At 38.1% G+C, this 27,351-nt stretch overlaps 1 protein-coding gene across 7 annotated transcripts in view; it reads left to right on the top strand.

Moving 5' to 3' along the window:
• CCT6B (chaperonin containing TCP1 subunit 6B) overlaps window positions 1-26,845 on the top strand; it is a 46,003-nt gene extending 19,158 nt beyond the window's left edge. For 3 of the 7 annotated variants that reach the window (XM_045488112.1, XM_045488105.1, XM_045488108.1), the window contains exons 4-14: window positions 3,834-4,007; window positions 6,112-6,215; window positions 11,872-11,982; window positions 12,375-12,534; window positions 15,002-15,084; window positions 15,641-15,761; window positions 16,062-16,209; window positions 22,715-22,848; window positions 24,717-24,819; window positions 26,072-26,144; window positions 26,661-26,845. In XM_045488112.1, the coding sequence (XP_045344068.1) occupies window positions 3,834-4,007; window positions 6,112-6,215; window positions 11,872-11,982; window positions 12,375-12,534; window positions 15,002-15,084; window positions 15,641-15,761; window positions 16,062-16,209; window positions 22,715-22,848; window positions 24,717-24,819; window positions 26,072-26,144; window positions 26,661-26,733 (1,284 nt within the window). In that variant the 3' untranslated portion in view covers window positions 26,734-26,845. The remainder of the gene's footprint in view (window positions 1-3,833; window positions 4,008-6,111; window positions 6,216-11,871; window positions 11,983-12,374; window positions 12,535-15,001; window positions 15,085-15,640; window positions 15,762-16,061; window positions 16,210-22,714; window positions 22,849-24,716; window positions 24,820-26,071; window positions 26,145-26,660) is intronic. The other 4 variants (XM_045488107.1, XM_045488106.1, XM_045488109.1 and 1 more) reach the window with 4 other exon arrangements.
• Window positions 26,846-27,351: the final 506 nt, after the last annotated feature.

Here is a 27,351-nt window from a genome sequence, read left to right as displayed (position 1 = left end):
AGCAGTCTGCAGGCTCTGAGCTGTCAGCACGGAGCCTGACGTGGGGCTTGAACTCACGAGCCGTGAGACCATGACTTGACCTGAAGCCGGACGCTCAACCGACTAAGCCACCCAGGCACCCCGGTTTTAGTACAATTGTAAATGGAAGTAATAATGAACTCTTTTTTTTTTTTGCCAAAATAATTCCTTTCATTGGAATGATATCCCTTTTTAAAAAATGAAATATTGAAGGTGTATAAGAAGGTAAAAAATTAGCCATATACCCATGAATAATGACCTAAAAAAGAAAACATCACTGATGAAGTCTAAACCAAATTATGCACCTTCTAAAAAATAACTGGGGAAAAATAATTGAAGGTTTTCACACTGTGAATTTACCTACCTTTCTATTTTATTTTCCTTATAAACCATCTACTCTAGCCAGACTCCTCCAGTCTACTCACTAGCCTCTGAAATCACTACACACATTTCTATGTCACTGCCTTTTTCAATCTGTATCCTTTTCTTGGCATTATTTATCTGTCTAATCTAATTAAGTATTTGGGTTTTTTCCTTTCTTTCAAGAACCATTTCAGCAAAGCATTACCTGGTCCAAGTGCTAAGATTAGTACTTCTTTGCATTTCATTTAGTATTAGGAATTGTCTAACAATTCAGTACCTGCAACGTACCTCATTTAGGATGCCTTTGGCTGTAAGCAGTAGAAAATTGACTGAAAGTCACTTCAACAGTAAGTTATCTCCCATTACAGAACCTCCAAGTTTGGTTGATTGAAAATGTCTATTAGTCATCAAGTACCTTGGTCCTTTCTGTGTCTTAGCTCTTCCATTTATAGTGCTGTTTCATGATAAAGCTTATTTCTGTCCTGATTATAAGACTGTCAGAGAAAAGTAGGACTACTTGCTTCCTTTAATAACACTCAGCAGGAGAGGGAGGATAAAACTATTTGCCCAATTATGGAGTTTAACTCCTTCCTTTATAATATAATTGGGCCAACTTTGATCTGTGTCCATCCCAAATCAATAACAGGTTTTAGGGGAATTGACTTAATCCAATCAGGATCCACCCCTTGAGTTAGCTAGAGAGGGTAGCTTCCTCTGAAGACCTGAGGAAGAGATACCTAAACAAGATTAGGGTTTGATTAGGGAGAAAAAAGTTTGGGAAGGGGGAGATGCTGACTGGCGTTGACATAATTGTGAAACTGTGGCAGTATAGTGATAAACCTGAGTACCAGATGTGATAGAAACACTGAAGAAGGAGTAATAGCCTAAACTTGCCCGAATTAGGAAGCACTCTTTAGAGGAAGTAAGACCTGGGTTAAATCTTTAGACTGAGAGGCAGTGAACCAGTGGAAAGAGTGAGGAGCAAGGAGAAAGACATTCCAGGCAGAAGGAACAAAATTAACAGAGGCAAAATTAACAGAGAAGAGAAGCAGCATGGTATGTGTGTAAAGCTGCAAGCATTTTGGTGTTGGCCAGACTTTAAAGTGCTGTGGGACAGCAATGAAGCTGGATTACAGAGGGCATGTGGTATACTAACCACGAAGAATGTTCGTGTTAACATATTAATGACTGATCTGGTCAGATTGGCATTTTAAATATTCGAGGGACAGCTTTAAGGGAGTCAAGACTAGAGGATCATAGTCCGGGTGAGAAATTGTGAGATCCGAGACTGAGGAAGTGTTTTGAAAATGTTTAATAACATCCAGGGTCTGGAGTCAGGCTTTGTAGGTTTAAATCCTGGCTCTTCCACTTAATATCCTGGTGATCTAAAGCAAGTTACATTATTCTTATAAACCTCAATTTCCTCATCTGTGAAACAGAAATAATACCCACTTCGTAGTGTTGAGAGGATTGAATGAAATAAGCCTTTTAGATTAGAACCTGGCACAAATCCTTAAGAAATGTTAACTTTAAAAAATTATTGTAGGACTGATGTAGAGGAATGGAGGAAGGGAATAAATTAGACCCAGTTCCAGCTTTCAATAAGTTTATATATTTTTCCAGAAAAGACAATTAAAAAAATTATTTTGTTGGGGCGCCTGGGTGGCTCGGTCAGTTGAGCGTCCGACTTCGGCTCAGGTCATGATCTCACGGTCCGTGGGTTCGAGCCTCGCGTCGGGCTCTGTGCTGACCGCTCAGAGCCTGGAGCCTGTTTCAGATTCTGTGTCTCCCTCTCTCTGTGACCCTCCCCCGTTCATGCTCTGTCTCTCTCTGTCTCAAAAATAAATAAAAAAAAAGTTAAAAAAAATTTTTTTAAATAAAAAAACAATTATTTTGTTATAATATCAAGCCTATAGAAATGTTTCAGGAATATTCCAAAGAATAACATTTCTCTCTTTCTCAGATATAAACGTATATATGGTGCATGCATATATGTATGTATGTACATATTTTTTTTGAATGGTGTAAGTTGCAAACATGATCATCTAAATATTTCAGTGTATGTTTCTTAAAAAAATTTTTTTTTAATTTTATTTATTTTGAGAGACAGAGAGGGAGAGAGAGAATCCAAGCAGGCTCCAGTGCTGTCTGTGCAGAGCCTGATGTGGGTCTGGATCTCACAAACTGTGAGATCGTGACCTAAGCCGAAATCAAGAGTTGGACACTTAACTGACTGAGCCACCCAGGCGCCCCTCGGTGTATATTTCTTAAAACCACGATATTCTCTTATGTAATCACAGAATAGTGATCAAAACCAGGAAATTAATATTAACATTGATACATTGATACAGTAGTATAATCTATAGATTTTATTCCTATTTTATCATTTGTCCCAACAGTGTCCTTTATAGCAGAAGAAAATCTACGTTCATGCATTACATTCAGTTGTCCTATCCTTATAGTCTTCTTTATTTTTTAATTTTTAACATTTTCTCAAAAAAATTTTTTTAATGTTTATCTGTTTTTGAGAGAGAGAGAGAGAGAGCGCATGCCGGGGAGGGGCCAAGAGAGAGGGAGACACAGAATCTGAAGCAGGCTCCAGGCTTCATTTATTTAGGGGCTCCTGGTGGCTTAGCTGGTTGAGCGTCTGACTTCAGTTCAGGTCATGATCTTGTGGTTTGTGAGTTCAAGCCTCACACCAGGCATGCTGCTGTCAGCCTATCAGCGCAGAGTCCACTTTGGATCCTCTGTCCCCCCTCTCTGTCCCTCCCCTCTTGCGCTCTCCCAAAATAAATATATCTAAAAAAAAGTCAGATGCTTAACTGACTGAGCCACCCAGGTGCCCTCCTTTAGTCTCTTTTAAACTGGAATTATCCTGAGCTGTCTTTTGTGTTTTATGACATTGCTACTTTTAGAGTACAGCCAGTTATTTTGTACAAAGTCCTCAATTTGGATTTGACTATCACAATTAGACTCAGGTAATAAACTTCTGGCATGAAATACCATAGACGTGTGGTAGTGTTCTTAATGCATTGTATCAGGAGGCACATGATGTCTATTTGTCCCATTGCTGTGATGTTAACATTTGGTGAAGGTGGTGTTTGTCTGTACTTTCCTCCAAATCAGCGTTGGTTCTTTTCCTCTGCATTAAAGGAGTCTTTTCTTTTGTGCCCATTCGGAAGGGTACCACATGACAGTGTGTCATAATTTTTGGAAATAAAGAGGAGTTTTGTAGTGTTTTGTCCTGGACATAAATTTTTTTCTGTAAGTTTGAGGTTGTTTTAAATATGAAGCACTGAAAAATTACTTTCATAAGTTATGTACATGCATTTGTCTTGAGTGCCATTGATGTGGATAATATTACTTTCTTTGGACATACCTATTAACAGGAGAAGATGGTTACTTTTACTTTGGATGACTTTATGATTTTTAGTTTTATGTTGATGTGACAGGGCCTGCACCCTAGAATAATAGCTGAAGGATTTGAAGCTGCGAAGATAAAAGCACTTGAAGTTCTGGAAAAGGTTAAAATTAACAAAGAGATGAAAAGAGAAGTCCTCTTAGATGTGGCTAGAACATCTCTACAAACTAAAGTTCCTGCTGAATTGGCTGATGTGTTAACAGAGGTTTGTGATTAAACATTTGCATTCAGAACAAATATAGACTAATGCATGATGATATTTTTATTTTTCCTATAAGAATCAACTATCGTATGTGGTTCTTTTGAACATGAAATAAAGTACAGAAGGCAAACATTTATTCACTTAGTTATAGTCTATACTTGATTGGTCAGAACAGTATGTGTAATTTTTCAAAAGTGTCATATTAAACCTTCTTTTAAGTTAACATGAAAGTTAATGAAAGGGGCCTGGCTGCCTTCTTAAACCTTCTTTTATTTTTATATTAAATATAATTTATTGTCAAATTGGTTTCCATACAACACCCAGTGCTCATCCCAACAGGAGCCCTCCTCAATGCCCATCACCCACTTTCCCCTCTCCCCCACCCCCCATCAACCCTCAGTTTGTTCTCAGTATTTAAGAGCCTCTTATATTAAACTTTCTTTTAAGTTAACATAAAGGGAGCTTGGCTGCCTGTGGATCAACCCTTGTGGATGTCATTGGGGTGAGGTGCTGGTCTCTTAAAACCTAGAGGTCAATATTTATTATGTGAGGTGACACATAGGTTGTTAAGGTTACCACTTTAATGAAGCGTGATTGATCTGACAGATAATCTTCACATCTGGGAAATGCATATTTGTTTTGTTTACTTCTAAAGGTAAAATGTATGTAATTTAAGGAGTAGATTGGGTATTTTGGGAAGGCTTTTATCAGGTGGCTATAGTTTGATATCATCATTGTTCCTCAGCTTTGTATTTTCTGCAACTTGAATATATTGGTTTATCAGGAATGATGAATTCATAACCAAAATCACAAGGCATTGATATATAAATCAGAATGCTGTCTTGCTAATTTACTCTGAGAAATATAAATGACAAATGGACTAGAACACCTGATTTGTTTCTGGTCAATTCCCCTTACCAATAGGAAAACCTACTTTGCAAATCAGATTAAGATCAGACAATTTCTTGCTCAGCAGAGTTCAAATAAAGACTACAGTATTTTCTCCTGTTGGAGTACATATATCAAGTGATCCAGAATCTTCCTGTTATCTGGTTAGTGCTCCCATTCTCTTTTGGAGTTGTAGAAACACTGATACTCTCATTATCCTGTGGTCTTTGTCATTATTCCCTGTTAGGTTCCAAAACCAAGTATCATGTTATCTCAGGTAAACTAAGGTATAGTTTTTTGCTTTATTTATATTTTAGGGTGGTTATGTTGTAATACTTAATTTATGTAATTTCATATTACTTTCTTTAAAAAAAATTTTTTTTAGCATTTATTTAGTTTTGAGAGACAGAGCACGAATGGGGGAGGGGCAGAGAGAGAGAGGGACATACAGAATCCAAAGCAGGCTTCAGGCTCTGAGCTGTCAGCACAGAGCCCGATGCGGGGCTGGAACCCACGAACCGTGTGATCATGACCTGAGCTGAAGTCGGACATTTAACCGACTGAACCACCCAAGCTTTCTGAGCTAAGCAATAGGATATATTATTGTACCATTCTATATATCCCTGGGGCTATGTGGCAGAATAAATAGCACATGTCTTTCTGGAGTATCAATTTCACGCTGCAATTTTGGGGAAAAGCATTCCTTTCACATTAAAACAAATGTATATCGTGGCATGACGTAGAAGCTTTTCGTGATAAAACACAAAATTTAAGACACTTCGTGTTAGTGTAACCAGAAAATTTTAGCTTTTACCTCAGATTACATTTCCTTCTTTTCCATTAAATATGTCTTTTGGTGGAAAAGTTTGAGTAGTGTTGGTAGTAGAGCAGTGGCTTGGCAGTTAAAGAAAACGGAATTCTAGGCCTGGCTCTGCTTTTAGACCTTGTGTTAAGTCTGTAAATTCTTAAAAGTTTCAGAGTTTACTTTACTTAACTGTAAAATGAAGGCTTTGGGCCTGATGATCTCTGAAGTTCCTTCAGGGTCTAAAGTACCCACTGGCATTGATTATTACTAATGTCCATGACAGAGTGGCCTTTGTGGCCTTGCCCTATATTTTGGGGCCTGAAGCCCTTTATCTGTTTAGTCTGATGATTACTTGGGCCAATGATTTCTTTTAGTAGACCAGTAATTTACTGTTCTCATTCACTTCTCTTTCAGGCTGTGGTGGATTCTGTTTTGGCTATTAGAAGACCGGGTTATCCTATTGATCTCTTCATGATAGAAATCATGGAGATGAAGCATAAATCAGAAACAGATACAAAGTAAATTACATACACTTTTTTAAGGTTTTATTTTTAAGTAATCTCTACACCAACATGGGGCTTGAACTTACAACCCCAAGATCAAAGTTGTATGCTCCTGCAGTCAGCCAGCCAGGTGCCCCTAAATTACATAAACTTTGACAATACATGGATTCTAGAATATTTGGTGTAGTTCAGATACTTTTTTTTCATTAATTTCATTAGTTACTTTAATTCAATATCAGTCTATTTTTTAAAAAATGTTTATTTTTGAGAGAGAGCACAGGCAGGGGAGGAGCGGAGAGGGAGGGGAACAGAGGATCCGAAGTGAGCTCTGCACTGACAACAGTGAGCCCAATGTGGGGCTTGAACTCATGAACCATGAGATCATGACTTGAGCTGATGTTGGACACTCAACTGACTGAGCCACTCAGGTGCCCCTCAACATCAGTCTGTTAATTCAACATATATTAAGTGAATACTTACCCTGAGGCAGTCATTGTTTTGGGTGCTAGGAATGAAGAGTAATACAAAATAGAATTTCTCTAAGAAGATTATGTTTTTAGTTGTGGGAGATAATAAATACATAAGTGATAATAAATGCTGGGAAGAAACTAGAGTGACTGAGAGCATGTGTGTAATTTTGGAGTGCTCAGGGAAGATCCTTGTGATTGGAAACTAAACTCAAGAGCTAAGGAGGTATCTGAGGAAATAAGGGAGTTAGCCATGTGTATATTTGGATGAAGAGTTCTAAGTCAAGGGAATGACGGTTGAAAAGGCCCCAAGGCACCAGTGTGCTGGGGTGTCCCAGTGTGCCTGGAGCACAGTAAGTAAGAGGAAAAAAGAGTAGGAGTTGAAGTTGGAGAGGAAAGAGAGGTCAGACAATTGACATGGTCTGGGTAAGTATGTACTCAGAATATGTAGCATGTTGTTGATTTTGGACTTAATGAATTTTAAACTTTCTTTTATGGAAAATTCTAAACATATATAAAACCAGAAAGAAAAGACTAGTGAACTCTCACATACCAGTCACTCATGTTTATCAATTTTCAATCTGTGGCCCATTTTATTTTTCCTTTTATTTCCCCTTATAAACTCCTCTTTCTCTTCCTCGTCCCAAACCTGGATTATTTTGAAGCCAATCCAAATATCATATTTAATTTGAAAATACTTTATTTTAATATACGTGTGTGTTTGTGGATCTCTTTATTTACTTATTTCTTGAAGTTTTATTTGGTTTTTCTTAGATTGGCCATTGCACTTTTTATGGTGTCTTATTCCCTGCAGATCTTTCCAAGCCTGCCTTTTATTATTAAAAAATTTTTTTTAAATGTTTATTTATTTTTGAGAGAAAGAAAGTGTACGAGCAGGGGAGGGGCAGAGAGAGAGGGAGACACCGAATCTGAAGCAGGCTCCAGGCTCTGAGCAGTCAGCACAGAGCCCAGCATTGGGCTCGAACGCACAAACTGTGAGATCATGACCTGAGCCAAAGTTGGACACTTAACTGACTGAGCCATCCAGGCGCCCCTGTGTTTTGTCTCTATATGTGCCATTCATCATGTTTGAAAAAGGTATTTGTAGAAATTATTTGACACCTAGGATGAAGGTGCATTTCTGCACAGAGAATTTGAATTTGCTGTTGCAAGGAGCCTGGGGAATACTTTAAATTAAATCCACAGTTTGAGGGTTTTGTTTTTGTTTGTTTGTTTTGTTTTTTTTTTTTTAATTTTTTTTTCAACGTTTATTTATTTTTGGGACAGAGAGAGACAGAGCATGAACGGGGGAGGGTCAGAGAGAGAGAGGGAGACACAGAATCGGAAACAGGCTCCAGGCTCTGAGCCATCATGAGCCATCAGCCCAGAGCCTGACGCGGGGCTCGAACTCACAGACCGTGAGATTGTGACCTGGCTGAAGTCGGACGCTTAACCGACTGCGCCACCCAGGCGCCCCATGTTTTTGTTTGTTTTTAATATCTAGTTGTGTTTAAAAAATTTTTTTTAATATTTATTTTTGAGAGAGAGAGAGAGGCAGACTGCAAGCAGGGGGAGGGGCAGAGAGAGAAGAAGACACAGAATCAGAAGCAGTCTCCAGGCTCTGAGAGTCTCCAGGCTCTGTCAGCACAGAGCCCGATGCGGGTCTTGAACCCATGAACTGTGAGATCATGACCTGAGCGGAAGTCAGTTACTTAACCGACTGAGCCACCCAGGCGCCCCTAGTTTTGTTTTTTTAAATGTTTGTTTATTGAGAGAGAGAGAGAGAGAGAGAGAGAGAGAGGAAGCGTATGATCAGGCAAGGGGCAGAGAGGGGGAGAGAGAGAATCTGAAGCAGGCTCCTCGCTGTCAGCACAGAGCCCCACACAGGGCTTGATCTCATGAACCATGAGATCATGACCTGAGCCAAAACCGAGAGTCAGACGCTTAACCGAGTCAGCCACCCAGGCATCCCAAGTATCCAGTTGGTAGTTCTAACTGCTGATTCATATGAGGACTGCTTGCTTCTAGTTCATCCTTCTGGTTTGTGCCCTGAGTATGTAGCCCTTTGGTGTTCCTACTTAAAGTGAAGAGTGTCTCCTATTAGACCCTCTACCTTCGATGAGCCCTGAGATTTTCATTCTGTCCCCCTCTCATAGTGAGGTTGTTGAAACCCAAGTTCAGATTGATCTGAATTGTCAAGTGACTTTAGGATAAGAGTACTTGCAGTTCTTTTCTTATCCTTTGGAGTTTATGTTTTCTTTACTATTTTAAAGCTCTCCAGTGTTTTTAAGCGTTTAATTTTTTTAATGTTTATTTATTTTTGAGAGACAGAGACAGAATATGAGTGGGGGAGAGGCAGAGAGAGCGGGAAACACAGAATCTGAAGCAGGCTCCAGGCTCTGAGCTGTCAGCACAGAGCCCGATGCAGAGCTCAAACCCATGAACCTGAGCCAAAGTTGGACGCCTAACCAACTGAGCCACCCAGGTGCTCCTAAGGTTTTTGTTTTTAACCCAGCATTTTGCTTTTGGTAGTAGGTCCAAATTAGTCTACTGTTGCTGAGGGCAATAGCAGTTCTGATTTATATTTCAGAAGTATCTCTGTGGTTATTGTGGGGAGAATGCACTGTGAAGCAGGGCATTTCCCAGGGCAAGGGCAGAAGTGGAGCCCAGTCAGGAATCTGTTGTAATACGGGTGAGGGGTGAAAACACTTTAGATCAGGGTATACTTAGAAGGAGCAGTAGGATCTGTTGATGGTTTGACATAGAATGTGACAGAAATAGTGTCAAGGATGTCTCTTGGGGCTTTGCATGGAGCATCTGGAGAAGGGGAAATGCCATTTCTTGGGATGGAGAAGACTCAGGGGAACAGATTTGGGGAAATAAATCAAGAGCGCAGTTTGGGAAATGTTGTGTTTTTTTTTTTTTAATTTTTTTTCAACGTTTATTTATTTTTGGGACAGAGAGAGACAGAGCATGAACGGGGGAGGGGCAGAGAGAGAGGGAGACACAGAATCGGAAACAGGCTCCAGGCTCTGGGCCATCAGCCCAGAGCCTGACGCGGGGCTCGAACTCCCGGACCGCGAGATCGTGACCTGGCTGAAGTCGGACGCTTAACCGACTGCGCCACCCAGGCGCCCCATGGGAAATGTTATGTTTTAATATGCCTGTTTTAAGATGCCTGTGTGAGTAGGGAGTTGGAGAGGTGTGTCTGCAGTTCAGAATAGAGGTCTGATCTAGAAAAATATTTGGGAGTCATCTGTGTATAGATGACTTAAAGCTTATGAGAGGTAGTGAGATCAGCTGAGAAGTGAATATAGATAGAAGTTTAAAGTTGGTCCCTGGAAACCCAAATGTTTAGAAATTGAGAAGACAAGGAGTGCCTGGATGGCTCAGTCGCTTAAGTGTCCAACTCTTGATTAAGGCTCAGGTCATGATCTTGTGGTCTGTGAGTTTGAGCCCCATGTCAGGCTCTGTGCTGACAGCATGGAGCCTGCTTCGGATTCTCTCTCTCTCCCCCTCTCTCTGCCCCTTCCCTGCTCACACACACTCTCTCTGTCAAAATAAATAAGCTTAAAAAAAAAAAAAAGAAATTGAGAAGATGAGAAGGATTCAGCACCAGAAGGGATGGTCACTGAGATAGGAGGAAAGCCAAGAGAAAGTATTGTCCCAGAAGCTAAGAGAGGAAAATGTTTCAAGGGGAGAATAATCAAGTATGTCATATGCTGCTGAAACTTAGAGCAAGTTGTTGTGGATTGAAAATTGACCATTAGATATGGAAGGCATTTAATGTTTTTGGTGACTTGGATGGGAACTGATTCAATAAAGGAGTAGGTGTGAAAGTTGGATTGAAGTGGGCTTGAGAGAGAGAAGTGGTTAAGGAAGAAGTGAGGGTGCAAGCATACACAGCTCCAAGGAGGTTAGCAAAGAAAGGGGCAGTAGCTAGAAGGGAGGATGGGAAGGGACTTGAAGGAGAAGCATTCTTTGTTTTAAAGATGAGAATTTTCATGGCAAGTCTGTGTCCTGACGAGAATGCTCCTGGAGGCAGGAGGAACTGATATGGGGGAAGAGGGGATGATGCCGGAGCAGAGACCAGAAAGGGAATAGAGTACACACATGCAGGGGTTAACCTGAGAGAAGAGCATGGACAGTTCGCTCGTAGGAACAGGAGGTTCAGGGTCAAGTGCAGGTGGACTGGTAGAGGTAGTGATGGGACAGTGCATTTTCTCAAAGCACAAGGTCACTTGCTGAGAATGAGAGAGGGGGGAAGAGTAAAGAGACCTGGAGAGTGACAAGTGTTGAACATATAGTTTGCTTGTTTTCTTCCTAAAGAAAAGCTCTGCACTTTCAGCTGGTAGTTGGATAATTAGATTAAAATGTTGTAGTCAGATTAAAATTAGTAGTTAAATTAAAAGTTTGAAAACTTCCTTATAATTGTGTTTAACTATTTTAACAATTATTTCTTTTATGTTTATGTATAACAAATATTGGTTATAAAAGATTTGTAAATAGAAATACCACTCCCTAATTGGGTATAAATGAAGTTTTAAAAGTTATAAAAATATTTACTCTTGAAAGAAAATTTCAACGATAGGAAAAAAGCATCTCCCACTCCTGAATTATCTGTATTCCTACCACCCAAGCATAACTCTACTCTTAATTTCTTTTCATTTTTTCTTGTCAGTACTGAGGTGCTTATTTTCTGAAAGAGTAGTTATAATCATGCTTTATAGGTAGTTTGCTATTCTGTGTTTGTTTATCAGCTACCACTGTAAATATTTTTCCATGTCATTACATAGTTTTCACAACCACGAAATAGTTGGGTCATTTATTTGCTGAACAATGCCTTACTATTGGACATTTAGGTTAACAATGTTTGGTGGTTCCATATAATTATTTTGAACAAATGTTCCTAAGAAACTCACTGTGTGCCTACCTTTCAATACTTGACCAGCTGTGTCATATGTGTGAGCCACATAATTTAGAGAATAATTCTGGGTTGACTTTTCATTGTGACTTCCCAGTCACACTGTGTTAAAATAAATTTTCTTTTCTAATTTTGCTAATTATGTGTTAGGCTTAAAGTTGGTGCAAGGAAACAATGTGTGCCCCAGTAGTTCTGTTACAATTTTAAGAATACAATCCTCATTTTATAACACATTTTAGAGTGTATATTCAGAGGAAGAAACATTACATATTTTTAATAGGTTGATCAGAGGATTAGTTCTGGATCATGGTGCCCGTCATCCAGATATGAAGAAACGAGTAGAAGATGCGTTTATCCTTTCTTGCAATGTATCACTAGAATATGAAAAAACGTACGTGTCAGTTACTCTTTGTGAATTTTGAAATTGTATTTTCTTTTTAAATTTTCTTTTAACATTTATTTATTTGAGAGAGAGACACACAACAGAGTGTGAGCAGGGGAGGGGCAGAGAGAGAGGGAGACACAGAATCCGAAGCAGGCTCCAGGCTCTGTGCTGTTAGCACAGAGACCAACACAGGGCTTGAGCTCCCGAGCTGTGAGATCATGACCTGAGCTGAAGTCAGACACTCAACCGACTGAGCCACCTAGGCACTCCTGAAATTGTATTTTCTAAAAGTGTTTTTTTAATCTCTTGCTTCCCTGCCAGATGTTTAGTGTAAACGCCTTCTGCCTTTTCCTCCTCTCTCTTCTGCCTTTACTAGCTTGTTTTTATTAATCTTTTAGAGAGGTGAGCTCTGGTTTCTTTTATAAGTCTGCTGAAGAGAAAGAGAAACTGGTAAAAGCTGAAAGAAAATTTATTGAAGATCGAGTACAAAAAATAATAGACCTGAAAGACAAAGTCTGTGCTCAGTCCAGTAAAGGATTTGTTGTCATTAATCAAAAGGTGAGAAAGAAAATTTTGATTTTAACTATGTGTAAATGTTTTTCACCATTTCTCAGAGTGTGGTCTGTGGATTCCCAGGAGTCCATAAGACCATTTCAGGGAGTCTATGAGGTCAAAATTATTTTCATGATAATAATAGTAATAATAATGCCTTTTACGTTGTGCTGACATTTGCAATGATCACGCAAAGGCAACGTTAGGTAAAACTACTGGTGCATTAGTACAAATCAAAGCAGTAGCCCCAAACTGTACTAATAGTCATTATATTCTTTTTCCCATTCTACCGTACACTTGCAGTTAAAAAAAAAAAGTTTCATTTGAGAATATCTTGATGAAGTGGTAAAACTTATTAATTTTATTGAATTTTGATCCTTACATAGGCATCCTTTTATAATTCTGTGTGACGGAGTGTGAAATCACATCAGGTTATCTTGAAGGAAAACTCTTGTATAATTGAGTTGCAAGCTGACCTAGCCACTTTTTTCATGGAATGCCATTTTTACTTTAAAAAAAATTTTTTTTTCAATGTTTATTTATTTTTGGGACAGAGAGAGACAGAGCATGAACGGGGGAGGGGCAGAGAGAGAGGGAGACACAGAATCGGAAACAGGCTCCAGGCTCTGAGCCATCAGCCCAGAGCCCGACGCGGGGCTCGAACTCACGGACCGCGAGATCGTGACCTGGCTGAAGTCGGACGCTTAACCGACTGCGCCACCCAGGCGCCCCGCCATTTTTACTTTAAAGAATAACTGACAGGGGCAGCTGGTTGGCTCAGTGGGTAGAGCAAGTGACTATTGACCTCAGGGTTGTGAGTTCAAGGTATACGTTGGGCAGACAGATTACTTAAAAAAAAAAAGTAACTGACAAACTGTGGTTATTTAGATGTGGGTGTTTGGCAGGTTTTTCTCAAAAAGGAAGAAGTGGTTCTGTCACTTCAAGGAAAACAGTTGACAGTATTTGTTGCCAATAAATTTGAGCTTTCAAGCAAAAATTAAAATTTTGGAAAACTTGTATCTGCCATTGTGAATGTCACAGCTCTCCAATACTTAAAGGACTTTTCTGATAATGTTAATGGTGATATTAGCAAATGTGATATTTCTGATATTGTAGAACTATGAAATGTATCAGCATTTGGAAGCTCTGCTTAACATAGTGAACCAATGTTTTCTTCTTTTTTTCTTTTCAGATTTTTATTTAAATTCTAGTTAGGTAACATACAGTGCAGTATTAGTTTCAGGAATAGAATTCAGTGATTCATCACTTACATACAACACCCAGTACTCATCACAAGTCCCCTCTTTAATACCCATCACCCATCTAGCCCATCCCCCACCCTCAATGTTTTCTAAATGACAAAAAAACCATATGATTTAACAAAATCATGCATGGGTAAATAATACACTCGAAGTGTAAGACAGGCAAGTGGATTTGATTTTATTATTATTATTATTTTAAAGTTTATTTATTTTTGAGAGAGAGAGAGGGAGAGAGTGAGTGAGCATGAGTGAGCAGGGGAGGGGCAGAGAGAGAGGAAGAGAGAGGATCTCAACAGGCCCCGCACTGTCAGTGCAGAGACCTACATGGGGCTTGAAATCATGAACTGTGAGATCATGACCTGAGCCAAAATCAGGAGTTGGACGCTTAACTGAGCTACCCAGGTGCCCCAGACAGGTGGATTTTCATATGAGAGAGTATGGAAATTTTATTGAGGGGCCCATGGATGGCTTAGTTGGTTAAGTGTCGGACTTTGGCTCAGGTCATGATCTCAGGGTTCGTTAGTTTGAGCCCCGTGCTTGGCTCTGTTCTGACAGCTCAGACCCTGCAGCCTGCTTCGGATTCTGTGTCTCCCTCTCTCTCTATCCCTCCCCCGCTCACACTCTGTCCCTCTCTCTCTCTTAAAAATAAACATTTTACAAAAATTTTAAAGAAGAAAAGTTTATTGATAAGTTCCATATTTCACCTCGAAACTAACCTTTAAGAAACTATTATTTATTGAGTTTTGGTGTAGTATCAAAGAAGAACACCCACATTTATCTGAAAAGTTATTAAAATATTCCTCTTTTTCCCAGTATGTATTTGTGTGAGGCCAAGCTTTCTTCATATACTTTAACCAAAACAAAATATCACACCATATTGAAGGCAGAAGCAATTGAGACTCCATGTCTTCTGTTAAGACTGACATTAAAACGATATAAAAAATGTGAAACAGTGCCATTACTTTAACCTGCATTTTTTTTTGTTTATGAAAGTATAGTAAGTTTTCACTTAAAAATGTTATTTATGTTAACATAAAATGAGTTTACTATTATTTTGAATTTTAATTTATGATAACTTATAGATAGAGTCCACATAAACAAAAGTTTTTTGGGTTCTTAATTTTTAAGAATGTGAAGCAGTGCTGAGATAAAAAAGTTTGAGAACTAGTGGCTTAAGATGTGCTTATAACTTTTTGCTAATTTGATTTTAGGGAATTGATCCATTTTCCTTAGATGCTCTTGCAAAACATGGCATAGTAGCTCTTCGCAGGGCAAAAAGAAGAAATATGGAAAGGTAAGCTTGCAGATAATTATGTATCCTAAGTTTTTAGCAGATTAAATTGAAATGATTCCATGATATTCCTTTTAACTTGCATGTAAACATTGTTGAGCAAAGTAGTAGCATACATGTTCCAAATTTTGTTTTTAATTTCAATAAATAATGGAAATGTCAAAAATCAAGATTGTTAACCTACCTCAGAATTTGTTGCAGGACAAAGGTTTTCATCTTCTTAAAACAGATTTTAGGGGTGCCTGGGTGGCTCAGTCAGTTAAGCATATGACTCTTGGTTTCAGCTCAGGTCATGATCTCATGGTTTCGTGAGTTTGGGCCCCACATTGGGCTCTGCACTGACAGTGCGGAGCCTGCTTGAGATTTTCTCTCTCTCCCTCTCTCTCTGCCCCTCCCCTGTGTGCTCTCTCTCTCTCTCAAAAATAAATAAATGAACTTAAAAAATTTTTTAAAAACCCAGATTTTAAAAGCAGTACAATACAGTGACAATGCAGTCTTCTGTGTTAGGTATTTTTTCACCTTTGAGAAATTAAGTCTTTCATGCTTACCATAATCAAAGCTACGACGACCTCTGTAATTTCAGACTCTCTCTTGCTTGTGGTGGAATGACTGTGAATTCTCTTGAAGACCTCAGTATACATTGTTTGGGGCATGCTGGTCTTGTACATGAGTGTACATTAGTGAGTATATCTGTGGGCAGTGGTTGTAAAGTGAAGAGTAAACTTTTTTTTTTTTTATGTACTAAATCTTTTCATTCAGGCTTTACCTTTTGATATCTGAATAATCCCCAGGATGTATTTTACAATTTATCTTTCTAAATGTTTGTTAAGAGTTCAAATATAACTTAACTGCTTTTAGTGTCTATTTAGTTACGTTTGATGAGAAAAATTTGCAAGATTGGATTCTAATATTATAAACTAGGACTTCACTTCATAATGACATTAAATATTAGAGTTATATCTTCTTGGATTACCCTCTAGGGTGAAGAAAAGTTCACTTTTATCGAGGCCTGTGTTAACCCTCGTTCTGTCACCTTGTTGGTTAAAGGACCAAATAAGCATACTCTCACACAAATCAAGGATGCTCTAAGGGATGGACTTCGTGCCATCAAAAATGCCATTGAAGATGGTAGGCTCTTTTTTTATGATGGATATGAACCTTATGTATTTTAAAAGCGGTACTAAATCTGTCATGGTACACACAGTATTTTAGAAGATATGACTGATTACTCTTCTTTATTTCACTTTGGACAATTTATAATTTGGATTGTGAAGATTTTTCCTTTGCATTATTTGTAGTGAGTATGCTGCCCTTTTAGTTAGCTTCTGTTTATGAAATGAAAAAGCACTTAATTTAATGCTATAGTATCTTTTTTTTGATACGTTATCTTAGTTTATTCAAATACCAGTGTGATTACACATGGTCCAAGAGGGCTCAAATAACAAACCAAATGTAAATAGATGTTAAAGATTGGTCTTCAAACATTATAGCCAATGATGCCATGCTTGCTTATGATCTTACCGACATAAAACCACATCCACGCCTCAGTGGCCTCCAAACCAGTCAGCGAGATTCCTTAACTGTGAACCTTTTGAAGCTACCAGTTTGAGTGCTTTTGGCTATTTTTTTCAAGCTCTGAATAGCTGTAGGGATCTCAGCAGGAACTGGAGGAGCCAGCTTAATTTGGCATAGCACCAAAATGTGGCCAGTTGGGGCTTCAGGTAAGTTGTGATCTTACCAGAACCAAATGCTGGTGTTCATTCACCAGCCCTGGGGCCTTCTCTGCAAGGTTATGGACAAACTAGGCCATAGTTCCAGGATGGAAAGACTGTTACCCCACACTATAATAAAGTTTTTTTATTTTTAGAAATTTATTTTTAAAACCATGAAAAGGATTTAATAGCTTAGAACTCATTCTGTTACCTTAGATGTAGTATAATTTTAAGAATGATTAGGACAGAATATTAGCATTTATTATTTATTGATAATTTATAAACTACCTTCTAAAAGGAGTTGAGGTAGATAATTCAATAAAAAACAGACGTTTAAAATAGAACGATAAGCACATGGAAAATGCTCAACATAGTCATTGGGAAAATGAAAATGAAAACCATAAAGAGATACCATTTCACAACTGTTAGGATGGCTATAAATCGAAAAACCTGGATGATAATAAATGTTGGCAAAGATGTGGAAAGATTGGAGCCTTCAACATTGCTGGTGGGAACTGTTGGAAAATAGCTGGGAGTTCCTTAACAAGTTAAACACAGAGACAGGGTGCCTGGGTGGCTCAGTTCGTTGGGTGACTGACCAGCTCAGGTCATGATCTCATGGTCCGTGGGTTCGAGCCCCGCATCGGGCTCTGTGCTGACAGCTCAGAGCCTGGAGCCTGTTTTGTATTCTGTGTCTCCCTCTCTCTCTGCCTCTCTCCTGCTTGCACTCTGTCTCTGTCTCTCAAAAATGAATAAACATTTAAAAATTTAAAAATTAGGGTCACCTGGGTGGCTTGGTCAGTGGGTGTCCAACTTTGGCTCGGGTCATGATCTCACGGTTTGTGAGTTTGAGCCCCGCGTTGGGCTCTGTGCTGACAGCTCAGAGCCTGGAGCCTGCTTCAGATTCTGTGTCTCCTTCTCTCTCTTCTCCATCCCCCCTTGTGTTCTATCAAAAATAAATAAACATTAGGGGCGCCTGGGTGGCGCAGTCGGTTAAGCGTCCGACTTCAGCCAGGTCACCATCTCGCGGTCCGTGAGTTCGAGCCCCGCGTCGGGCTCTGGGCTGATGGCTCAGAGCCTGGAGCCTGTTTCCGATTCTGTGTCTCCCTCTCTCTCTGCCCCTCCCCCGTTCATGCTCTGTCTCTCTCTGTCCCAAAAATAAATAAACGTTGAAAAAATAAATAAATAAATAAATAAATAAATAAATAAACATTAAAAAATTTTTCTTTTTTCAAAGTTAAACACAGAGATACTATATGACCCAGCAAATCAACTCTTAGGTATACCATAATATACCTTTGATCAAAGTGTTCCAGCTACGTTTGTTGAAAAGACTCTTCTTTCACCAATGCGTTGCTTTTGCATCTTTGATGAAGCCCATTTGTCCATATTTGTGTGGTTTTATTTCTGGGTTTTTATTCTGTTCCACTGATCTGTTTGTCTGGCTCAATATTAATATACTCTCCTGATCACTGTAACTTTATAATAAGTCTTGAAATCAGCAATGTTAATCCTCTCATGTTGTTCTTTTCTAAGTTATTTTGGTTATTTAAAATCTTTTGCATTTCCATATGAATTTTAGAATCGGCTTGTCACTACTAAAAAGACTGCTGAGATTTTGATTAGAATTTCACTGAATCTGTGGAACATTTTGGGAATAATTGATATCTTGATATCTTAACAATATTGAGTCATGGTATATCTATTTCAGCCTTCTTTTTTTAAAATAAGTTTATTTTTTTTAAGTTTATTTATTTATTTTGAGAGAGAGAGAGAGAGAGAGAGAGAGAGAGAGAGAGATGTAGGGAGAGAGAGAGAGGTGGAGAGAATCCCAAGCAGGCTCCACATTGTTAGTACAGAGCTTGATGCAGGGCTGGATCCCACGAACCAGGAGATCATGACCTGAGCCAAAATCAAGAGTCAGACTCAACTGACTGAGCTCTCCAGCGCCCCTATTTGGGCCTTCTTGACTCTGTCTCAGCAATATATATATATATATATATATATATATATATATATATATACACACACACACACATATACGTATACATATGTATATGTGTATATATATATATATATATATATATATGTATATATATATTTTTTTTTTTTACCCCAGCAATATTTTGTGATTCTTAGTGGCATATATTTTTTTCAGATGTATCTCTGTATTTCATGAATTTTGATCCTATTATACATGATGCTTTTAAAATTTCAATTTCTGATTAATATATAGATACTGATTTTTGTTTACTGATCTTGAATTCTGCAACCTTGTTAAACTCACTTATTCTAGTAGCTTTCTTACAGATTTAATTGAGTTGTCTATATAAATAATCATGTTGTCTGCTAATAAAGACCGTTTTACTTGTTTCTTTCCAATCTGGATATCTTTTATTTCCTTTTTCTCTTTATTTCATGGGCTAGAAGCTGCAATACATTGTTGAATGGAAATAGTGAGAGTGGGCATTCTTTCCTTGCTCCTGATAATGGGGGGAAAATATTCAGCCTTTCTCTATTGTGTATGATATTTAGCTGTAGGGTTTTCATAGAAGCCCTCTGTCATATTGAGGAAGTTCCCCTCTCTTGCTGAGACTTTTTATCATGAATAGATGTTGGATTTTGTCAGTTGCTTTTCTGTTGATCTATTGAGATGATTACATGTTTTTTCTCTTTAAGTTTATTAATGTGGTAAATTACATTGATTTTCAAATGTTCAACCAAACTTACATTCTTGGGGTAAACCCTACTTACTTATGATGTATTATTTTCTTTAAAAATGGATTACAATTTTTAAAATTATTTTTTTAAATTGTGGATATAAGTATATAGTTTGTCATTTTAATCATTTGTAAGTATTACAGTTCAGTGGCAATAAATCCTTTCTTTCACACTGTTGTGTAGCCATCATGATCATGTATCCACAGAACATTTTCCATCTTAAGTACTGAAACTTTATACCCATTAAATAATAACTCTCCATTCCCCTCTCCTCCCAGCTCATGGAAGCAACTATTCTGCTTTCTGTCTCTATGAATTTGACTATTCTATGTACCTCATTTGAGTGGAATCATCCAGTATCTGTCTTTTTGGGCCGGATTATTTCACTTGGCAAGATGTCTTCAAGGTTCATCCTTGAATGATGTGTCAGAATTTCCTTGCTTCTTCGGGCTGAATAATACTGTATTGTATGTATAAACCACATTTTATTTATCTATTTATCCAGTGATCACTTTATCTTTTGGGTATTGTAAGTAATGCTGCTATGTATTTCTATATATTATTGGACTTGATTTGCTAATATGCTGTTAAGAATTTTTTTAAGTTTTATTTATTTATTTTGAGAGAGAGAGAGAGAGAGAGAGTGCAAATGAGGGAAGGGCAGAGAGAGAGGTAGAGAGAGAATCCTAAGCAGGCTCCATGCCCAGCGTGGAGCCCAACGTAGGGCTAGATCTCATGAACTCTGAGATCATGACCTGGGTGGAAGTAGGACTCTTAACCGACTGAGCCACCCAGGCGCCTCTATGCTGTTAAGAATTTTTATATCTATGTTCATAAGGGGTACTTGTGTATTTTCTTTCTTGTAATGCCTTTATCTTTTTTGCTGTTAGAATAATGGTGACCTCATAGAATGAGTTGGAAAGTATTCTCTCCTCTTTAATTTTCTGAAAGTGTTGAAATCTTGTGTAGAATTGGTATTTATTTCTTAAATGTTTGGTAGAATTCGCCAGTAAAGCTATATGGGTCTGGAGTTTTCTTAATGGGAAAATTTTACTATGAATTCAATCTTTTTAATAGAGACAGGGGTATTCAGGTTATCTGTCTTTTTTGAGTTTGTGTCTTTCAAGAAATTTGTCCATTTCATCTGTTAAGATGATCAAACTACTGCCCATGAGCTAAATCCTTTTTGCTGCCTGGTTTTGGTAAATAAAGTTTTATTGGGGTACAGCCATACCCATTCATATATGTATTGTCTGTGGCTCTTTTTGTGCTATAGTGGCAGAGTTGATTAGTTGAAAAGAGATGGTGTGGTTCATAGAACCTGAAGTATTTATATCTGATCTTTTATAGAAAGTTTGCTAATCCCTTAACTTTTCAAATTTATTAGCATAAAATTGTTCATAATATTCCCTTACTATTATGCTTCTCATGTCTGTGGAATCTATAGTGATATTACATTTTTCATTTCTGACATTGTTTATTTTTTTTTGGACACTGTTCATTTTTATTTCATTGATTTCCACTCTCATTATTTCTTTTTTCTGTTTATATTAGGTTTTATTTGCTCTTTTCTAGTTCTTAAGGTGAAAGCTGAGGTCATTGGTTTGAGACCTTTCTTTCTAGCATAGGTGTTTAGTGATATAAGTTTCTCTTCAGGTATTGTTTGAGTAGCATCCCACAAATTGTGATATGTTGTTTTCACAGAATGGGATCAGGGAGGTTTTCAAAGTTACTGGCAATGTTCTGTTTCTTAAGCCGGGTGGGAAGTACATGAGTACATTTATTTGTGCATTTATTCTTTGTACTTTACACATATAAATATTCTTTTGTGTATATTCAGTATTTCACAGGAACTTAAAAAAGTTTTTTAAAATTATGTTTTAATTCCAGTATAATTAACATACAGTGTTACACCACAGGGAACTTTTAACTTAAAAAAAAATTTTTTTTTAATGTTTATTTATTTTTGAGACAGAGGGAGACAGAGTGCGAGTGGGGGAGGGGCAGAGAGAGAGGGAGACACAAAATCTGAAACAGGCTCCAGGCTCTGAGCTGTCAGCACAGAGCCCAATGTGGGGCTCAAACCCACAAACTGTGAGATCATGACCTGAGCCGAAGTCAGGCACTCAATAGAGTGAGCCACCCAGGCGCCTCGGGAGCTTTTAACTTTTTAAAAGTGTGAATGGGAAGCAAGGATGCAATCATCTTGTGGGTAGACAACTCTTTTGAACAGTTTTGTTGTACAGAGAAGCAGAAGAAGGGGCTAGTAATTAAAAAATGAAGTGGGATAGGGACACCTGGGTGGCTCAGTCATTTTAAGCATCCTACTCTTGATTCTGGCCCAGGTTATGATCTCACGGTTCATGGGTTCAAGCCCTGCATCGGGTTCTGTGCTGACAGCGCGGTGCCTGCTTGGGATTCTTTCTCTCCTTCTCTCTCTGCCCCTCTCCTGCTCACTCTCTCTCTCTCAAAATAGATAAACAAATATTAAAAAAAAATGAGGTGGGACAAAGGAGAGATTCTTCTTGTTTTGTTTTAAAGATGGGTGATTCCAAAACAAATTTGCTGATTCAAAGGAGAATCATAAACTTTATAAAACCATACCAGCAGGTATAAAAGTCATATCCTGTTGTGAAAATTGATGTTTTTAAACAGAGCTTTTGCCTTAGAATAATGAAAACACCTATATTTTTTCCTTAGGTAGCAGTTTGGGTTTTGCTTCAGTATAGAAAACAAATACTTCATTAAGTCCCAAGAATTCCATACCAAAATGGTGGCCAAATCATCTTGGCCTAAATTTTTTTCAAATCGGATGTTACAATTTATTACCTGTCCCTATACATGATAAATAATTACCTTTTACATGTAGTCATAAAGGAATAAGATGAAGGTGGGAAGAATGTCTACTTTTACAAACAATTAAATAAGCTGGTTGCAGCCAGTTGTCTGTACCATGCCTAATTTTTTAATGGTATGTAACTTCAGGATGCTTCATAAGACATCTAAGTAATCACTGAACTATGCAACTTACTTTATTTCTGTGTCTACTTAGGTATATTTTAGATGTAGGCCATATAATAGGTAATAGAACACACCTGAATAGCTAATTGCTTTTTTCTCTGTTTTTTGTTTGTTTGTTTATTTTGTTTAATTATTTTTCCCTGTATGGAATGTCTTGCCAATCTTTTTTCCTCCGATAGGTTGTGTGGTTCCAGGAGCAGGTGCAGTTGAAGTGGCAATAGCTGAAGCTCTTGTTAATTACAAGCATAGTGTAAAAGGAAGAGCTCGTCTTGGAGTACAAGCTTTTGCTAATGCCTTACTCATTATTCCTAAGGTACAACTATCCTAATGGCTAAAGAACAACTGGTTAGATCTAAGGGTGTTGGATTACAAATTGCCCACATTATCTAACACCAGAGTAGAGAGAGTTTTAATTTGCATTTCCCCACACAGTTTTGTCTAAGATATTTTACAGCAAAAGCAGGGAAACTTTTGGGATAATAGCTCAGAATCCTTGTCAGAGTTTCCTGAAATCACTAAGTTACCCCCTTGCTAATCTCTGAGCTCCAAAAGTGGAAGTAAGTCCAGAAATTTCCTTCAAAAATGGTTTATGATTAATCATAATGAAAAAGTTTAGAACTTAAAATTTAACTAGACTTTTGCGTAGATTTTTGTTTTGTTGGTGGTATCCAAAGTATTAATTATTATTTTAAACTGTGGGAATGAGAACTCCAAATACTAGCATGCTTTTGTCATTTTCATTATAATTCCTGGAAAAGGAGAGAAAACAGGTATTTTTTCCATGTGTCAACAAAGGAAACAGACTACCATTCCTTTTTCTTTGCCTTAATCTGGTTGTGAACCACTTAGAAACACAGAAGACCATGTCAAAGATGTTAATACCATGAATTAAAAACATTAAGAACAATGCTAGCGGCGCGCCTGGGTGGCTCGGTCGGTTACACGTCCGACTTCGGCTCAGGTCATGATCTCATGGTCTGTGAGTTCGAGCCCCACGTCGGGCTCTGTGCTGACAGCTCAGAGCCTGGAGCCTATTTCAGATTCTGTGTCTCCCTCTCTCTCTCTCTGCCCCTCCTCTGTTCACGCTCTGTCTCTCTCTGTCTCAAAAATAAATAAACATTAAAAAATTTTTTTAAATAAAAAAATAAAAAAAAATGCTAGCAAAGTCTCTTTGGTAATTGCTTTAAGTTATTCACATTTGTGGAATCTTTGAGAATCAGATATCTATTTTTCTCTTTCCCCAAAACAGCAAAGTCAGTAAGTAATGCTCCTGTAGTTGACACAAACTGGTAAGCCTGGTATACAGTGGTGGTTCCTTACTTATCAGCTGTTGGTTTTGTACTACTTGGAAATAAACCTGGTCTGGAGTGCTATTAGCTCCATTCCTGTTGTCACAGGTCATGACTCTCTTCATCTTGGTGAGGGACACAAGCATCCTGCAAATATGAAGGGTTCTTTTAGCAGGTATCTAGGAAAAGCTGGAAAATGTGTGGCTAGAGGGACGAGAAGAAACCATACCATTCTACTTCTTTACTTTATCTATCTATCTATCTATCTATCTATCTATCTATCTATCTATTCTCTACACCCGATGTGAAGCTCAAACTCACAACCCTGAGATGGAGTTACACACTCTTCCAACTGAGCCAGCCAGGTGTCCCTCTTTCCATTTTTTAAGAGATCTTTTGCAAGGAGGGAAATTACTGTAGTGGGGTGGGGATGGGGGCACTATAATGTCCTCAGAATTTAGTGTGATGTACATACGGAAAATGTTTAAGTAAATATAAAAACTGCTCGAGACATAAAATACTAATTTGTTTTAGATTAAGGACAGAATTCTTCAAGGGTACCTGGGTGGCTCAGTTGGTTAAGCATTAGACTCTTGATTTTGTCTCAGGCCATGATCTCACAGTTGTGAGATTGAGCCCTGAGTTGGGCTCTGTGCTGGGCATGGAACCTGCTTAAGATTCTTTATTTCCCTCCCCCTCTGCCCTTTGCCTGCTTGCTTGTGTGCATGCACTCTCTCTCAAAGAATGGAATTCTTTAAAAGGAGGGGATTACTGTATTATAAGTGTGTTTTCACAAGACTAGAGAGCAGTGCCTTATTTATTATCTTTGATATTCAAATATATGTGTGAAGGTATTTCATACATATATTTATTATTATTTTTATTCCTAAAGGTTCTTGCTCAGAATTCTGGTTATGACCTGCAGGAAACTCTAGTAAAAGTTCAGGCTGAACATTCAGAATCAAAACAACCTGTTGGCATAGACTTGAATACAGGTAAGAAAGTGAAGAAAAATTAGCTGCTCAGTAAAGAAAGAGGTTATACTCCAATGACCCAGAACTTTGCAATTTAAAAAGAGAGGGTGGTCAGGGTAGAGCTAATTGAGAATATGTCTGTAGAAAGAAATCAAAGGAAGTGATGAAGTAGCCATGTTGGGGAACTGGGGAAAGAGTATCCTAGGCAGAGGGAACAGCCAGTGGAAAAGTCAGTGTTTGAAGTTTTTGAGGAGGAGGAAGGAGATGAGAGAAGTAATAGAAAGATCATGCAGGGACATGTGGGCCAGTCCAAGGACTTTGACTTTGACTGTAGTGAAATAGGGAGCAATTTTTAGTAGAGGTGGGACATGGCCTAATTATGTTTAAAAGGATCACTGTGGTTGTTCTGTGGAGGGAAGTCCACTGAACAGCTGGAAGGTTGAAATTGCCATTAACCTCATTGAAGAACTGTGGGTGCAGCAGGTTGTGTGGGGGGAGGTTAGCCTGAGTTTTGGCAAAGCTAAGTTTGAAGTGTCTTTGACTTTCAAGTGAAATAGACAATTGGAAGTATGAGTATGGAGCTCAAGAAATAATTCTGGGTTGGGGGCACTTGGGTGGCTCAGTTGGTTAAGTGCCGATTTCCGCTCAGGTCAAGATCTTCTGGTTCGTGAGTTCGAAGCCACCCTGGGCTCTGTGCTGACAGCCTGGACCCCGGAGCCTGCTTCAGATTCTGGGTCTCCCTCTATCTCTGCTCCTCCCTGCCTCGCACTCTGTGTGTGTGTGTGTGTCTCAAAAATCAATAATTAAAAGAAAAACTTAAGAAAAAAAAGAGGTTTGGATTGGAGATAAAAACTTGAGAGTTGCCAAAGTGCACATGGTTTAAATCAAGAAGACTGGATGAAATCACCTAAGGAGTGAGTGTAGAGAGAGAAGGAAATAATCCAGGACTGAGCTTTTGGGTATTCCAAAATTAAGGGAAGAAGAGGAAAATCCAGGAAAGTCAACAGAAAAGGAGCCACTAACAAAAAAGAAAAAAGTCAGGCTGAACATGGTGGCCTGGGAGGCAAGTGAGAAAGAGTAGTGAGGAGGCCGTGTTAAATGTTGCTGATAGATGAGGCCTGAGAACTGGCCACTGGATTTGATTTAATACCATGGAGTTCATTGTGACCTGGACCCTATAGTTTTGTTGGTACATTAAGTACTGTTAGAATATATAACCAGTATTAACAGAATATACCAAGATTGTACTGTTAACATTGTTTTTACTTTGCAGGTGAGCCAATGTTAGCAGCTGATGCAGGAGTTTGGGATAACTACTGTGTGAAAAAACAACTTATTCACTCTTGGTAAATTCATATTAATAAAAATAAAGACTTTTAGGGACATAATGACATTAAAACTTGTCTATTATTTTTACCACTCTATAGTAGAAAAATGATTAAGTGTATGAAAAGGTGTGGTATCCAGTTATTAACACTAGCTTCCGTCATTTTTCAGTCCCTTTTCCATTTTAATTCTAGTAGTGTGATATATAAGAAATGTTTATCTTACTGTTTATTTGAGGGGGAAGGGAAAGAGGGAAATTAACTAAAATAGTACCAAATGCATAGTGGAGAAAGGCAAATGATGTGCCAAAAATGAGCTCAGTTTTGCTACAATTTAAAATCAAACTTTTACTTTATCAGCAAAGGAGTTGAAATTACAATACAAGAGTTGATGTTTGTATTTATAATAGCTTTGTCTCATAAGATCTCATACCAACATCATTGATGAACAAAGTACTTTTAGTAGCTAAAGATTGCTGGGGGAAAAGATGGGAGTGGGTTGGTAGACTCTACTCACCCTATTATCTTTTTCCTCAGCACAGTGATTGCCACCAACATTCTCCTGGTTGATGAAATTATGCAAGCTGGTATGTCTTCTCTTAAAGGGTGATGGAGTTCAAAACCAACTCTTCTGGAAGCTGAGATTTAGTATACCTTATATCCAACTACCGTTATATACTGAGCCATTCTCAAGTTTTGCACAATAAATCCAGTTTATATTTGTTGGTCTTAGCAGTCTCATTAATACTTCATCAAAGTATAAAGAATACAAGAAATATTTTCACAGTAAAGGAATAATAGTGAAAATATTTGTTCTTAAGAGTTCTAACATTTGGGGCACTTGGCTGGCTCAGAAGAGCATGTGACTCTTGATCTTGGGGTTGTGAGCTCGAGCTCCACATTGAGGGTAGAAATAACTTAAATAAGTATATATAAAAAAAAGATTTCTAACTTCTTACCCTTTATTGTATGTATAATATTATGAAATAGTAGAAATATATATTTGGTCTTCATCCTTAGTTCCTGGCACAAGAGCTTTTAAAACTGTAATTTCCTGAGGAATAGGGGTGATAGGAGCTTTTTTTTTTTTTTTTTTTTTTTTTTGGTTATAGTATTTGGTCTTAGTTTCCACTTCCCAACCTGGAGAGCTTCTTTTTTTTTATTAAAAAAAATTTTTTTTTTAATGTTTACTTATTTTTGAGTGACACAGAGAGAGAGAACTAGCAAA

Source organism: Leopardus geoffroyi, chromosome E1 (genome assembly GCF_018350155.1).
Source record: "Leopardus geoffroyi isolate Oge1 chromosome E1, O.geoffroyi_Oge1_pat1.0, whole genome shotgun sequence".
Taxonomy (NCBI): domain Eukaryota; kingdom Metazoa; phylum Chordata; class Mammalia; order Carnivora; family Felidae; genus Leopardus; species Leopardus geoffroyi.
Note: the sequence above shows the minus strand (reverse complement) of the source record. Positions and strands in the feature narration are given on the sequence as shown.